General features: G+C 43.6%; 1 protein-coding gene across 2 annotated transcripts; it reads left to right on the top strand.

Annotated features, from left to right (window-relative positions):
* The first annotated feature begins 10337 nt into the window (after positions 1-10337).
* On the top strand, positions 10338-11867 carry LOC125513508 (vegetative cell wall protein gp1-like). 2 transcript variants are annotated; one of them, XM_048678638.1, is made up of 3 exons: positions 10342-10923; positions 11017-11181; positions 11256-11867. In XM_048678638.1, the coding sequence occupies exons 1-3, from the start codon at positions 10540-10542 to the stop codon at positions 11283-11285; spliced, it is 579 nt and encodes a 192-aa protein (XP_048534595.1). In that variant the 5' UTR covers positions 10342-10539; the 3' UTR covers positions 11286-11867. The 2 variants fall into 2 exon arrangements, with proteins under 2 accessions (XP_048534594.1, XP_048534595.1); XM_048678637.1 differs by having other exon boundaries at positions 10338-10923; positions 11017-11867.
* Positions 11868-15113: the final 3246 nt, after the last annotated feature.

Consider the following 15113-nt stretch of genomic DNA (forward strand, 5'->3'; position numbering starts at 1 on the left):
CGGTGGGAGTTGGACTCCCCCCCCTTGGGTGCGCCACCCTCCTTGGCCGGCCCCCTCCTCCACTCCTTTATATACGGGGGCAAGGGGGCACCCTAGAGATACAACAGTTGATCATTGATCTCTTAGCCGTGTGCGGTGCCCCCCTCCACCATAGTCCTCGATAATATTGTAGTGGTACTTAGGAGAAGCCCTGCAATAGTAGAACATCAAGATCGTCACCACGCCGTCGTGCTGACGGAACTCTTCCCCGACATTCTGCTGGATCAGAGTCTGGGGATCGTCATCGACCTGAACGTGTGCTAGAACTCGGAGGTGTCGTAGTTTCGGTGCTTGATCGGTCGGGCCGTGAAGACGTACGACTACATCAACCGCGTTGTGCTAACGCTTCCGCTTTCGGTCTACGAGGGTACGTGGACAACACTCTCCCCTCTCGTTGCTATGCATCACCATGATCTTACGTGTGCGTAGGAATTTTTTTGAAATTACTACGTTCCCCAACAGTGGTATCAGAGCCTAGGTTTTATGTGTTGATGTTATATGCACGAGTAGAACACAAGTGAGTTGTGGGCGATATAAGTCATACTGCTTACCAGCATGTCACACTTTGGTTCGGCGATATTGTTGGATGAAGCGGCCCGGACCGACATTACACGTACGCTTACGCGAGACTGGTTTTACCGCCGTGCTATGCACACAGGTGACTAGCGGGTGTTAGTTTCTCCAACTTTAGTTGAACCGAGTGTGGCTACGCCCGGTCCTTGAGAAGGTTAAAACAGCACCAACTTGACAAACTATCGTTGTGGTTTTTATGCATAGGTAAGAACGGTTCTTGCTAAGCCCGTAGCAGCCACGTAAAACTTGCAACAACAAAGTAGAGGACGTCTAACTTGTTTTTGCAGGGCATGTTGTGATGTGATATGGTCAAGACATGATGAGATATAAGTTGTTGTATAAGATGATCATGTTTTGTTGAAGTTATCGGCAACTGGCAAAAGCCTCATGGTTATCTCTCTATTGCATAAGATGCAAGCGCCAAATAATTACTTTACTTTATCGCTATGCGATAGCAATAGTTGCAACAGCAATTGTTGGCGAGACAACCATATGACAACACATTGATATAGATCAAGATGATGGAGATCATGGTGTCATGCTGGTGACGATGGAAATCATGACGATGTTTTGGAGATGGAGATCAAAGGCACAAGATGATGATGGCCATATCATGTCACATATTATGATTGCATGTGATGTTTATCTTTTATGCATCTTATCTTGCTTTAATTGACGGTAGCATTATAAGATGATCTCTCACTAAATTTCAAGATAAAAGTGTTCTCCCTGAGTATGCACCGTTGCCAAAGTTCGCCGTGCCCAGACACCACGTGATGATCGGGTGTGATAAGCTCTACATCCATCTACAACGGGTGCAAGCCAGTTTTGCACACGCAGAATACTCGGGTTAAACTTGACGAGCCTAGCATATGCAGATATGGCCTCGGAACACTGGAGACCGAAAGGTCGAGCGTGAATCATATAGTAGATATGATCAACATAATGATGTTCACCATTCAAAGCTACTCCATTTCACGTGATGATCGGTTATGGTTTAGTTGATTTGGATCATGTGATCACTTAGATGATTAGAGGGATGTCTATCTAAGTGGGAGTTCTTAAGTAATATGATTAATTGAACTTTAATTTATCATGAACTTAGTCCTGGTAGTATTAGCATATCTATATTGTAGATCAATAGCTCGCGATCTTGCTCCCCGTTTAATTTTTATATGTTCCTAGAGAAAACTAAGTTGAAAAGTGTTAGTAGCAATGATGCGGATTGGATCCGTGATCTGAGGTTTATCCTTATTGCTGAATAGAAGAATTATGTCCTTGATGCACCGCTAGGTGACTAACCTATTGCAGGAGCAGATGCAGACGTTATGAACGTTTGGCTAGCTCAATATGATGACTACTTGATAGTTTAATGCACCATGCTTAACAGCTTAGAATCGGGATTTCAAAGACGTTTTGAATGTCATGGACCATATGAGATGTTCCAGGAGTTGAAGTTAATATTTCAAGTAAATACCCGAGTTGAGAGATATGAAGTCTCCAACAAGTTCTATAGCTAAAAGATGGAGGAGAATAGCTCAAGCAATGAGCATGTGCTCAGATTGTCTGGGTACTACAATCGCTTGAATCAAGTGGGAGTTAATCTTCCAGATAAAATAGTGATTGACAGAATTCTCTAGTCACCATCACCAAGTTAGTAGAACTTCGTGATGAACTATGATATGCAAGGGATAACGGAAATGATTCCCAAGCTCTTCGTAATGTTGAAATCGACGAAGGTAGAAATCAAGAAAAATATCAAGTGTTGATGGTAGACAAGGCCACTAGTTTCAAGAAAAGGGTAAAGGGAAGAAGGGGAACTTCAAGAAGAACGGCAAGCAAGTTGCTGCTCAAGTGAAGAAGCCCAAGTCTGATCCTAAGCCTGAGACTAAGTGCTTCTACTGCAAAGGGACTGGACACTAGAAGCGGAACTACCCCAAGTATTTGGCGGATAAGAAGGATGGCAAAGTGAACAAAGGTATATTTGATATACAGATTATTGATGTGTATTTTACTAGTGTTCGTAGCAACCCCTTGGTATTTGATACTGGTTCAGTTGCTAAGAGTAGTAACTCGAAACGGGAGTTGCAGAATGAACAGAGACTAGTTAAGGGTGAAGTGACGATGTGTGTTGGAAGTGGTTCCAAGATTGATATGATCATCATCGCACACTCCATATACTTTAGGGATTAGTGTTAAACCTAAATAAGTGTTATTTGGTGTTTGCATTGAGCATGAATATGATTTGATCATGTTTATTGCAATACGGTTATTCATTTAAGTAAGAGAATAAATTGTTATTCTATTTACATATATGGTTACACACCCAATGAAAATGGTTCGTTGGATCTCGATCATAGTGATACACATATTCATAATATTAAAACCAAAAGATGCAAAGTTAATAATGATAGTGCAACTTATTTGTGGCACTGCCGTTTAGGTCATATTGGTGTAAAGCGCATGAAGAAACTCCATGCTGATGGACTTTTGGAATCACTTGATTATGAATCAGTTGATGCTTGCGATCCATGCCTCATGGGCAAGATGACTAAGACTCCGTTCTCCGGAACAATGCAGCAAGCAATAGATTTGTTGGAAATCATGCATACTGATGTATGTGGTGCGATGAATATTGAAGCTCGCGGCAGGTATCATTATTTTCTGATCTTCACAGATGATTTGAGCAGATATGAGTATATCTACTTGATGAAACACAAGTCTGAAACATTTGAAAAGTTCAAAGAATTTCAGAGTGAAGTGGAGAATCATCGTAACAAAAATAAAAGTTTCTACGATATGATCGCATAAGTAAAATATTTGAGTTACGAGTTTGGCCTTCAGTTAAAAACAATGTGAAATGTTACTACTCACGCCGCCTGGAACACCACAGCATAATGGTGTGTCCGAATGTCATAAACGTACTTTATTAGATATGGTGCGATCTATGATGTCTCTTACCGATCTACCACTATCGTTTTGGGGTTATGCATTAGAGACAGCTGCATTCATGTTAAATAGGGCACCATCTAAATCCGTTGAGATGACACCGTATGAACTATGGTTTGGCAAGAAACCTAAGCTGTCGTTTCTTAAAGTTTGAGGTTGCAATGCTTATGTGAAAAAGTTTCAACCTGATAAGCCCTAACCCAAATCGGAGAAGTGCGTCTTCATAGGATACCCAAAAGAAAATGTTGGGTACACATTCTATCACAGATCCGAAGGCAATATATTCGTTGCTTTGAATGGATCCTTTCTAGAAAAGGAGTTTCTCTCGAAAGAAGTGAGTGGGAGGAAAGTAGAACTTGATGAGGTAACTGTACCTACTCCCTTATTGGAAAGTAGTTCATCACAGAAATCTGTTCATGTGATTACTACACCAATTAGTGAGGAAGCTAATGATGATGATCATGTAACTTCAGATCAAGTTACTACCGAACCTCGTAGGTAAACCAGAGTGAGATCCGCACCAGAGTGGTATGGTAATCCTGTTCTGGGGGTCATGTTACTTGACCATGACGAGCCTACGAACTATGAGGAAGCGATGATGAGCCCAGATTCCGCGAAATGGCTTGAGGCCATGAAATCTGAGATGAGATCCATGTATGAGAACAAAGTATGGACTTTGATTGACTTGCCCATTGATCGATGAGCCATTGATATTAAATGGATCTTCAAGAGGAAGACGGACGCTGATAGTAGTGCCACTATCTACAAAAGCTAGAATTGTCACAAAAAGGTTTTTGACAAGTTCAAGGTGTTGACTACGATGAGAGTTTCTCACTCGTATCTATGCTTAAGTCTGTCCGAATCATGTTAGCAATTGCCGCATTTTATGAAATCTGGCAAGTGGATAAACAAAATTGCATTCCTTAATAGATTTATTAAAGAAGAGTTGTATATGATGCAACAAGAAAGTTTTGTTGATCCTAAAGGTGCTAACAAAATATGCAAGCTCCAGCGATCCATCTTTGGACTGGTGCAAGCATCTCGGAGTTGGAATATATGCTTTGATAAGTTGATCGAAGCATATAGTTTTATACAGACTTGTAGTGAAGCCTGTATTTACAAGAAAGTGAGTGGGAGCACTACAACATTTCTGATAAGTATATGTGAATAACATATTGTTGATTGGAGATAATGTAGAATTATTCTGCAAAGCATAAAGGAGTGTTTGAAAGGAGTTTTTCAAAGAAAGACCTCGGCAAAGCTGATTACATATTGAGCATCAAGATCTATAGAGATAGAGCAAGACGCTTGATAATTTTTTCAATGAGTACATACCTTGACAAGATTTTGAAGTAGTTCAAAATAGAACAGTCAAAGAAAGAGTTCTTGCCTATGTTACAAGGTGTGAAGTTGAGTAAGACTCAAAACCCGACCACGGCAGAAGATAGAGAGAGAATGAAAGTCATTCCCTATGCCTCAGCCATAGGTTCTATAAAGTATGCCATGCTGTGTACCAGACCTATTGTATACCCTGCCCTGTGTTTGGCAAGGGAGTACAATAGTGATCTAGGAGTAGATCACTGGACATTGGTCAAAATTATCCTTAGTGGAATAAGGATATGTTTCTCGATTATGGAGGTGAAAAAAGGTTCGTCGTAAAGGGTTACGTCGATGCAAGTTTTGACACTGATCCAGATGACTTAAAGTCTCAATCTGGATACATATTGAAAGTGGGAGCAATTAGCTAGAGTAGCTCCGTGCAGAGCATTGTTGACATAGAAATTTGCAAAATACATACGGATCTGAATGTGGCAGACCCGTTGACTAAACTTCCCTCATAAGCAAAACATGATCACACCTTAGTACTATTTGGGTATTAATCACATAGCGATGTGAACTAGATTATTGACTCTAGTAAACCCTGCGGGTGTTGGTCACATGATGATGTGAACTATTGATGTTAAATCACATGGCGATGTGATCTAGATTATTGACTCTAGTGCAAGTGGGAGACTGAAGGAAATATGCCCTAAAGGCAATAATAAAGTTATTATTTATTTCCTTATATCATGATAAATGTTTATTATTCATGCTAGAATTTTATTAACCGGAAACGTAATACTTGTGTGAATACATAGACAAACAAAGTGTCACTAGTATGCCTCTACTTGACTAGCTCGTTAATCGAAGATGGTTATGTTTCCTAACCATAGACATGAGTTGTCATTTGATTAACGGGATCACATCATTAGGAGAATGATGTGATTGACATGACCCATTCCATTAGCTTAGCACCCGATAGTTTAGTATGTTGCTATTGCTTTCTTCATGACTTATACATGTTCCTATGACTATGAGATTATGCAACTCCCGTTTACCGAAGGAACACTTTGTGCGCTACCAAACGTCACAACGTAACTGGGTGATTATAAAGGTGCTCTACAAGTGTCTCCAAAGGTACATGTTGGGTTGGCGTATTTCGAGATTAGGATTTGTCGCTCCGATTGTCGGAGAGGTATCTCTGGGCCCTCTCGGTAATACACATCACTTAAGCCTTGCAAGCAATGCAACTAATAAGTTAGTTGCAAGATGATGTATTATGGAACGAGTAAACAGACTTGCCGGTAATGAGATTGAACTAGGTATTGAGATACCGACGATCGAATCTCGGACAAGTAACATACCGATGACAAAGGGAACAACGTATGTTGTTATGCGGTCTGACCGATAAAGACCTTCGTAGAATATGTAGGAGCCAATATGAGCATCCAGGTTCCGCTATTGGTTATTGACCGGAGACGTGTCTCGGTCATGTCTACATTGTTCTCGAACCCGTAGGGTCCGCACGCTTAACGTTACGATGACAGTTTCATTATGAGTTTATATATTTTGATGTACCGAAGGTTGTTCGGAGTCCCGGATGTGATCGCGGACTTGACGAGGAGTCTCGAAATGGTCGAGACATAAAGATCGATATATTGGACGACTATATTTGGACACTGGAAAGGTTCCGGGTAAGATTGGGACAATACCGGATCACCGGGAGGTTACCGGAACCCCCCGGGAGGTATATGGGCCTTATTGGGCCTTAGTGGAAAGGAGGGGAAAGGAGCAAGGGAAGGGGCGCCCCCCCAAGCCCAATCCGAATTGGGAGGGGGGCCAGCCCCCCTTTCCTTCCTCCCTCCTTCCTTCCTCTTCCTTCCCTCTCTTACTCCTAATAGGAAAAAGGGGAGTCCTACTCCCGGTGGGAGTTGGACTCCCCTCTTGGGCGCGCCACCCTCCTTGGCCGGCCCCCTCCTCCACTCCTTTATATACGGGGGCAAGGGGGCACCCCAGAGATACAATAGTTGATCATTGATCTCTTAGCCGTGTGCGGTGCCCCCCTCCACCATAGTCCTCGATAATATTGTAGTGGTGCTTAGGCGAAGCCCTGCAACAGTAGAACATCAAGATCGTCACCACACCGTCGTGCTGACGGAACTCTTCCCCGACATTCTGCTGGATCGGAGTCCGGGGATCGTCATCGAGCTGAATGTGTGCTAGAACTCGGAGGTGCCATAGTTTCGGTGCTTGATCGGTCAGGCCGTGAAGACGTACGACTACATCAACAGCGTTGTGCTAACGCTTCCGCTTTCGGTCTACGAGGGTACGTGTACAACACTCTCCCCTATTGTTGCTATGCATCACCATGATCTTGCGTGTGCGTGGGATTTTTTTTGAAATTACTACGTTCCCCAACAAGGTAGCCCAATCCTTTTGAGGCAAAGGACAGGCCAAAACGGTCTCTTATGATAAGCAAAGCGTTCTTGAGGGTACACGGGAATTTCATCTAGTCGCTTTCATCATGTTGGTTTGATTTGTATTCAGTACTTTGATAATTTGATATGTGGGTGGACCGATGCTTAGGTGCTATTCTTACTTGAACAAACCTCCTACTTATGATCAACCCTCCTGCAAGCATCCGCAACTATGAGAAAAGTACTAAGAATAAATTCTAACCATAGCATTAAACTTTTGGATCCAATCGGTCCCTTACGGAATAGCGCATAAACTGGGGTTTAAGCTTCTGTCACTCTCGCAACCCACCATCTAATTGCTACTTCACAATGCATTCCCTTAGTCCCAAATACGGTGAAGTGTCATGCAGTCGATGTTCACATGACACCACTAAGGGAATAACAACATTCATACTATCAAAATATCAAACACATATCAAGTTCACATGATTACTTGCAACATGATTTCTTCCGTGACCTCAAGAACAAAAGTAACTACTCAAAAATGATAAATATGTTCATGATCAGAGGAATATTAAATAGCATAATGGATATGCACATATAATCTTCCACCAAATAAACCATATAGTAATCAACTACAAGATGTAATCAACACTACTCGTCACCCACAAGTACCAATCTATAGTTCCGGTAACAAGATTGAACACAAGAGATGAACTAGGGTTTGAGAGGAGATAGTGCTGTTGAAGATGTTGGTGGAGATTGCCCTCCCCGAGATGGGAGAGTTGTTGGTGATGATGATGACGATGATTTCCCCCTCCGGGAGGGAAGTTCCCCCAACGGAATCGCTCCGCTGGAGGGCAAAAGTGCTCCTGCCCAAGTTCCGCCTCGAGGCGGCGGCGCTTCGTCCTAAAAGTCCTCCTCTTATTTTTCTCCCATGACTTATATACCAAAAGATGGGCACCAGAGGTGGGCCGAGGAGGTCACAACCCACCAGGGCGTGCCTGGGGGGGGGGGCCTGGCGCGCCCAGGTGGGTTGTGCCCACCTGGTGTCCCCACTCTGGTGGTTATTGGCTCCAGTATTTCTTAAATAATCCATAAATATCTACGTGAAGTTTCAGCTCATTTGGAGTTGTGCAGAATAGGTGGCCTGACGTAGCTTTTCCAGGTCCTGATTTCCAACTGCTAGAATTATCCCTCTTGGTGTGTTCCTTGCAAATTATGAGAGAAAAGGCATTAGAATTACTCCAAAAAGCATTATTATGGAGAAAAACATTATAAATAATAGTAAGAAAACATGATGCAAAATGGACGTATCAATGCGTTGCTTCGTAAGGAGCCGATTTAGGTCCAGATGTTTCATGCTATGGTTAGGTTTACCTTAATACTTCTTTCGTAGTTGCGGATGCTTAAGAGAGGGGTTAATCATAAGTGGGAGGCTTGTCCAAGGAAGGGCGGCACCCAAGCACCGGTCCACCCACATATCAAATTATCAAAGTAACAAACGTGAATCATATGAGCATGATGAAAACTAACTTGACAACAATTCCCAAGTGTCCTAGTGAAACTATAGTCCATCATTTCCTTCGTCCATCAACCTGACCTGGTAATTCGAGTCTGAGTGGTACATGCGGGACGCCCTCCGGGCCACTTCGTCCAGTACACCTATGTGTTGCACCTCATCGACCCTCGAGCTTCTTATACTCCAATTATTCACTAGTCGCATGGCCGACATCAACAAACTGACATGGACTTCATGCTGCTCAGCGAAGGCAAAAACATGATTGTCGGCAACACAGAAACCAACAACGCCTACACAGCTTCAGAAACATCCAACATCACTGTCATCCCAAGCACCTGAAGGATCGGTTATGTTGGCTACCTGCAACTCCATCCAGAACTGCTCTGAGTCGGAGGAAGTTGAGGCTAAAGCGGCGTTTTTGAGTGTCAAATTAATGATTGATAACTAGCCTGGACGGATCATCCTGGAAACTGACTGCTACAATCGGCAATAATGCTCTCCGTTCGAAAAATCTGGACAAAACGAAGTAGTGTGGAATTGACAAAGAAACAAAGACAGGTTTGCTCTGTCTAGAAGAGTGCCATGTAGTACACACTAAGAGAAAAAAATGCAACAAGGCTGCCGACTCACTGGCTAGACATGCTAGAGCATGGAGTGAGAGTTTGCACGGGGAGTTTGAACACATTTCCTGAGTTGATTAGAGAGCATGTAATCCTTAATTGTAAAACTCATGTTACGGATTGGTAAAAACAGAGCTCTTCTCGCCTTGAGAAAAAGGCATCTTGTGTGCACCACGCGGTTACGGTGCTCTGAGCCGGGGCCCGGGGGTCAATGTTAACGCCATTCGAGTTGCTGCCTGTGAAAAAGAGGGGTCCGGGAGAATTTTATTTATGGATGCAGGAATTTTTTTTCATGGATTTTAGATTGAGAGAATTTTATTAAGGGTAAATTTTGTTTTTGCCACTCTAGTTTTTGCCCGCTTTGCTTATGCCACTCTAGAATTTGACATTTCACTTTTTCCACTCTTAGCTTTTGATAATATATTACTTCTGCCATTTTGTGGCAAAAGGAAAAAAATAGAATGGCAATTGTGATACATTGTCAAAAGCTAAGAGTGGCAAAAGTGAAATGAAAAATTATTATTTTTGCCATGGAATGGCATTTGTGATGTATTATCAAAAGCTAAGAGTGGCAACAGTGAGATGTGAAATTCTAGAGTGGCATAAGCAAAATTGATACAAGTTAGAGTGAAAAAACAAAGTTTTCCCTTTTATTAATGAATGCAGGATCTTTTTCTCATGAATTTTAGATCGATGGCTACTTTTAGGGCAAACAGGTAACAGTGGGTTATATATATATATATATATATATATATATATATATATATATATAATGGGTCTATTCTAATAACACCCTTAAGACCCTTATTCTAATAACACTAGAGCCTTATTCTGCTAACACCTTCCGAAGTCCGAACTGCGCACACAAAAAAACTAACCTTATCCCAACCACGGTGCTACCCACCCCACTCATCTCTCCCCCCGTGCTCCTCCATCCCACGACCTGCCCCACCCCCACCTCTCTCCCCCGTGCTCCCCCATCCCATGGCGCCGCCGCCTCCCTCCCCGCGCCCCCGCTGCAGCGCCGCCGCCCTCGCGCACCCGCGCAGCCGTCTCCCCAGTGCCCTCGCGACCCGTGCGCCTCCTCGCCGCCCGGGCCATGGATCCGGCCATGCCGCGGCGGTCAGGCGACGGATCCAGCCCCGCTGCACCGCCCAGGCGCCGGGGTCGAGCGTCGCCGTTCCCCACCGTTGTCCCGGCGACTGCCCCCAACCCCCTCCAACTCCCCTCGTCCTTGCCCCCCGAGCAGCAACATGGATCCGGCGGGCGGTGCACACCCTTACCTCCACCAGCCCGAGCGCCCCGCTGGCGTGCCTCCAGCACTGGCTCTGCGCGGCGCAGCAGTCCACTCCTCCCCACGCCGCCCACACCCTCCCATCTACCGGATCAGGTCGCGGCTCCCCTCGTGCTCGTATCTTCCTCCCCTCCGGCAGCTCCACTCCGGCCCCAGCGGAACCACTCCTCTAGCTCAAGATCCATGGAGGTGAAGCCTCGATGGTGCTCACGTCTGTGAAAGCAGTGCGCTCAGGTGGAAACATATATTTTTGTTTCTGCTCACTGATGGTTCCCCGTGCAGTCCGACGACCACGGACGTGTAGCTCGCAGGCATGAGATGTGGTTCAGTGCTCCTGTGGGTGTAGTTCATGAGCGCGTCGGCGACGATGGCATCAACGCAGTGCACTCCGGTAGTTGCCGTGGTGCACTCTGGTGGCCGTTGTGGTACAGCTCAGTGGCTGGCCAGGTGAGGTTTGCTTTTCCTCTGCTTGTGGTTAATCTAAGCACGAGCTTCATCACCTCGGTGCTTTTGTCGTGTAGCTTGGTGACGCGACAGGTGCAGTCAGCTGAGCAGACACTCTTCTCCAAGCGAGAAGAGGAGGGCGATCTTGGTTCCTGTCCACGTGCAGTTTCAGGCGATGCGCCCATGCGGTGCGGAGCACATGTGCATGTAGTCCATCGGCCATGCGTGTAGTACAGGTCGCATAGTGGTGTAATTCATCGCTGAACCTGTGTTGTAGTTTTAGGTCGCATAGTGGCGTGTGTGATGCAGTTTTGCGTCTCCTCTCGGGTGGACACATAGCTGCACCCCAGATCGCCCAGTACTGCAACCCCTTCCTTCCTTTACTTATTTTTTGCAGGAAAGAAAGTGGTGCATTTCGGTTGGATGTCCCGTTGGAGTTTGACCTTGTGCCATTTCAGATTATACTGTGCAGTGCGACATGAGTTTCTCTGCTTGGGGTGCTCTGATACAGTATATACTTGTACGGGTGTGTAAAAAAATATGAATTTGTGTGTTGAGCATTCTGAAGCACTGATGTTATTTTTTTACTTCGAGAAAACATGACGTGGTCCATTATGTGGTGGTTGGTAGTTTACTTTGTCAGAAGGGAGAAAAAGAAATTCACGTGAGAGGTTCACTTCTTTTTCGAATGAAGATTGTTTTTGTGGGACGATCGAAAAATATGGATTTGAGGTTCACTAGCAAAAATTAACGTGGTTCACTTCTGAGTGTTACAGTGCATTTTCAATAATGGTGTGTTTCACTTGCACCCGAGATGAAGATTGTTATTGTGGGACGATCGAAAAATATGGATTTGAGGTTTACTAGCAAAAATTAGTCTGATTCACTTCTAAGAGTGATACAGTGCATTTTCAGTAGTGGTGTGATTCACTTCTAAGAGTGATACAGTGCATTTTCAGTAGTGGTGTGGTTCACTTGCACCCGGGATGAAGCGCAAAAAACTAAATCATTAGGGAAACGACAAAAATAGTAATGTGGTTCACTTTGATATATGTCGAGGTTCACTTGCCCTCGTCTTTGCGGTGCACTCTTGTTCATAAAAAAAGTTTAAAAAAACACAACAAAAACTCATATGAGAAAAATAACGTGCGGCAAAAGAAATTATGCAGCTCGCTTGCAAGTACGATGCAGTGCGGTTTTCATTTTGAAGCAGTGCGGTCGGCCATATGATGTTGTCCATCTCGTAAGTGCAAAAAAACTGTTAGGGAAGCGAAGAAAAGTAATGCGGTTCACTTCTTGGTAGTGTTGAGGTTCATTTACACCAGATGTGAAGTGCACTCTACTTTCTCGTCCTTGAAAAATTTACGTCTGAATAAAAGAAACCAAGCAGTTCTCTTACCCGTCTGATGCAGTACGGATTTTCGTCTAAAGCAGTGCGGTTTTCAGTCGGATGAAGTACCCACGTCGATTTAGGTGTCGCGAAAAACAGAGTGTCCGCATTTCGGTAAAATCGAAATTCCACTTAAACCGTAAAGAATTAGAGAGAGCGTTCTACATGAAAAAGTTGCGTCTCGTCGATATCTTTCCAATGGCGTATTGTTTGAATCATTCCGACCAGCGGTTTGTAAAAATTTCGTGAAAAACGGCCGCTGCCTCTCGTCATCAGCCGCCCGATTTTTAAAATTAACTAAAAACCGTAAAGAATCTCAAAACCATTTTTACATATGAAAGTTGCGCCTTTTCCATAGTTTTCCAACGACATATTACACGCCTCGTTTCTATAAACGGTTAAAAAACTAGAGCGAAAACCGTACCGAAAATTTGAATTTTTTTGAAAAACAGAATTCTGCGATTTAGTAAATTTGAAACTGCTCTTAAACCGTAACGAATTAGAGAAAGAAATAGATATGAAAAAGATGCGCCTCGACGATATGTATCCAACGGTGTATCATTTGCTTCATTCCGACGAGCGGTTTAGAAAAAAATGCGAAAAAACGCTCGCTACCACTCGTTGTGGGCCGCACCATTTTCAAAACTGCTCTTAAACCGTGAGGAATCTCGAAAAGTGTTCAACATGGCAAAGGCGCACCTAATCCATAACTTTCCAACGGTATATCATACACCTCATTCCAATAAACGGTTAAAAACTAGAGCAAAAACAGTACCGAAAAAACATTGCGTACAGTTTTTTACGACACGAAGTTCACTAGTCTGTGTAATGCAGTGCTCTAGCTAAAGAAAGTGCAGTGCCCTCGCGTTGAGCATGCAGTGCGGAAGTGTTATCAGAATATATATATATAGTGTTACTATTCATCACCCAGGGTGCAGAATAAGTTATTCTTCACCTGAGGTAATCTTACCATCATTTCGTAATTAAATTATGTTTCAAATTCAAATAGTTACATTCCTATTGATTCACTACGTAAAGTTTGACATAAAAAAAATAAAAATATAGGTCATAAGACAAGAAAATTTGCAGTTTATGTGTATTTTAGACTATGTTTTTACGTTTGTAATTTTACATAACATAAAATATTTTTTATGGCGATTATATATTTTCTTACGGTCTCTTTTTGCGTCGGAAATAAGACAAAACTTATGGAACGTAAAATTACGATGCATTGATGGTAAAATAGAGGGGGGTGAAGAATAACTATTCCTCACCCAGGGTGACGAATAGCGCGACCCTATATATATACATAGAGAGAGAGAGAAATACATCCTATCACCTGGGGTAGTTACCCCACATGACTCATATAGTACCATGTGGTAGTATATATATATTCTACTTTATCATTTTAATTATGTTCATATACTATATATAAGATACTCCAAAGTGAGTTACATGAAATAATTGCAAGTTGTCCCATGATTTTTATTATGGACTGTGCCAATGTCGGATCGACCGGAATATAGCAACACATACGGACGCCTTAAACTTGCATGCATGCAGATATCCCACTGTAGCTTCGTGCATGTTCACAAGTAGGTAGTAAAAGTAGAAGCACCTAATTACATACATATAGAGAAACACAACAATGCATGTAGTAAAAACAAAATAGCTGATGTCAGCAAAGATTCCATCTAAAATTATAATTCAAAATGTTTTGTAGCTCAAACCGTCGCTCCGATTGAAAAATTGTTTTCAGATAAAAGATTCGTCGTGATGAGACTGTCGGTGCAACAGAACTTGGGTCCATTGCCCGAACTATGCACGGGCACAAGAACAGAATTGAAGCATCAACTGGAGTCAGAGATTGAAAGACCAAGAGATTTGAAGAACCAACATGCAGCTCAGAGGGATCAAGATCAAGCCAGAGGAGTAGTATATCGGCAAGAGGAGGGCCTCCCTTGCCGGGAAGGCGAGCCTGGCAAGGGGCAAGGCCACCACCAGAGGCAAGCAACCAAGGCACCCCAGTAGGGCCTGCCGGGGCTCGCGGAGGCAAAACCACCCCACCAACCACTCGAGCACGACCCATGTCACCAATCAGTATGGTGTCAAGCCGCAAGGTGATTAAGTGGCAGCCATTCACCACATGGCGGCCATTTCCTATAGAATGAACATACAGATGACACCCGTCCTACGACGTGTCAATATAACAAGTGCGGAGTTGGCGAGATAGCCCGACAAGCCTTGTGGGGCAACTAGTGATGTGACACTAAGTGGTGCATTTAATGCACCCTGTCAGCCCGCAGAGTTAGGTACGATAGCACTATTTGCTATCATATCAGTGGATAATGACCACTTTGCCATTGTGGTGACCCCTTAATCTATAAAAGGAGGCCCATGGCACCCGTAGGAGGGGTTGGAAAAGTTGAGGAACCCGCACCCTATACGCGCGTAGTCGCTACTACCATACGGCGACCCTGATACGTCCATCTTGCATCATGTTTTCCTACTGTTATTTATAGTGTTTTTATCCAAAATAATTCTT

Source organism: Triticum urartu, chromosome 6, assembly GCF_003073215.2.
Source record: "Triticum urartu cultivar G1812 chromosome 6, Tu2.1, whole genome shotgun sequence".
Taxonomy (NCBI): domain Eukaryota; kingdom Viridiplantae; phylum Streptophyta; class Magnoliopsida; order Poales; family Poaceae; genus Triticum; species Triticum urartu.

Coding starts and splice junctions, on each gene's coding strand:
- LOC125513508 (XM_048678637.1), top strand. CDS start 10,540: ATGGATCCGGCCATGCCGCGGCGGTCAGGCGACGGATCCAGCCCCGCT. Junction 10,924..11,016: donor CTAGCTCAAGATCCATGGAG/GTGAAGCCTCGA, acceptor TTCCCCGTGCAG/TCCGACGACCACGGACGTGT.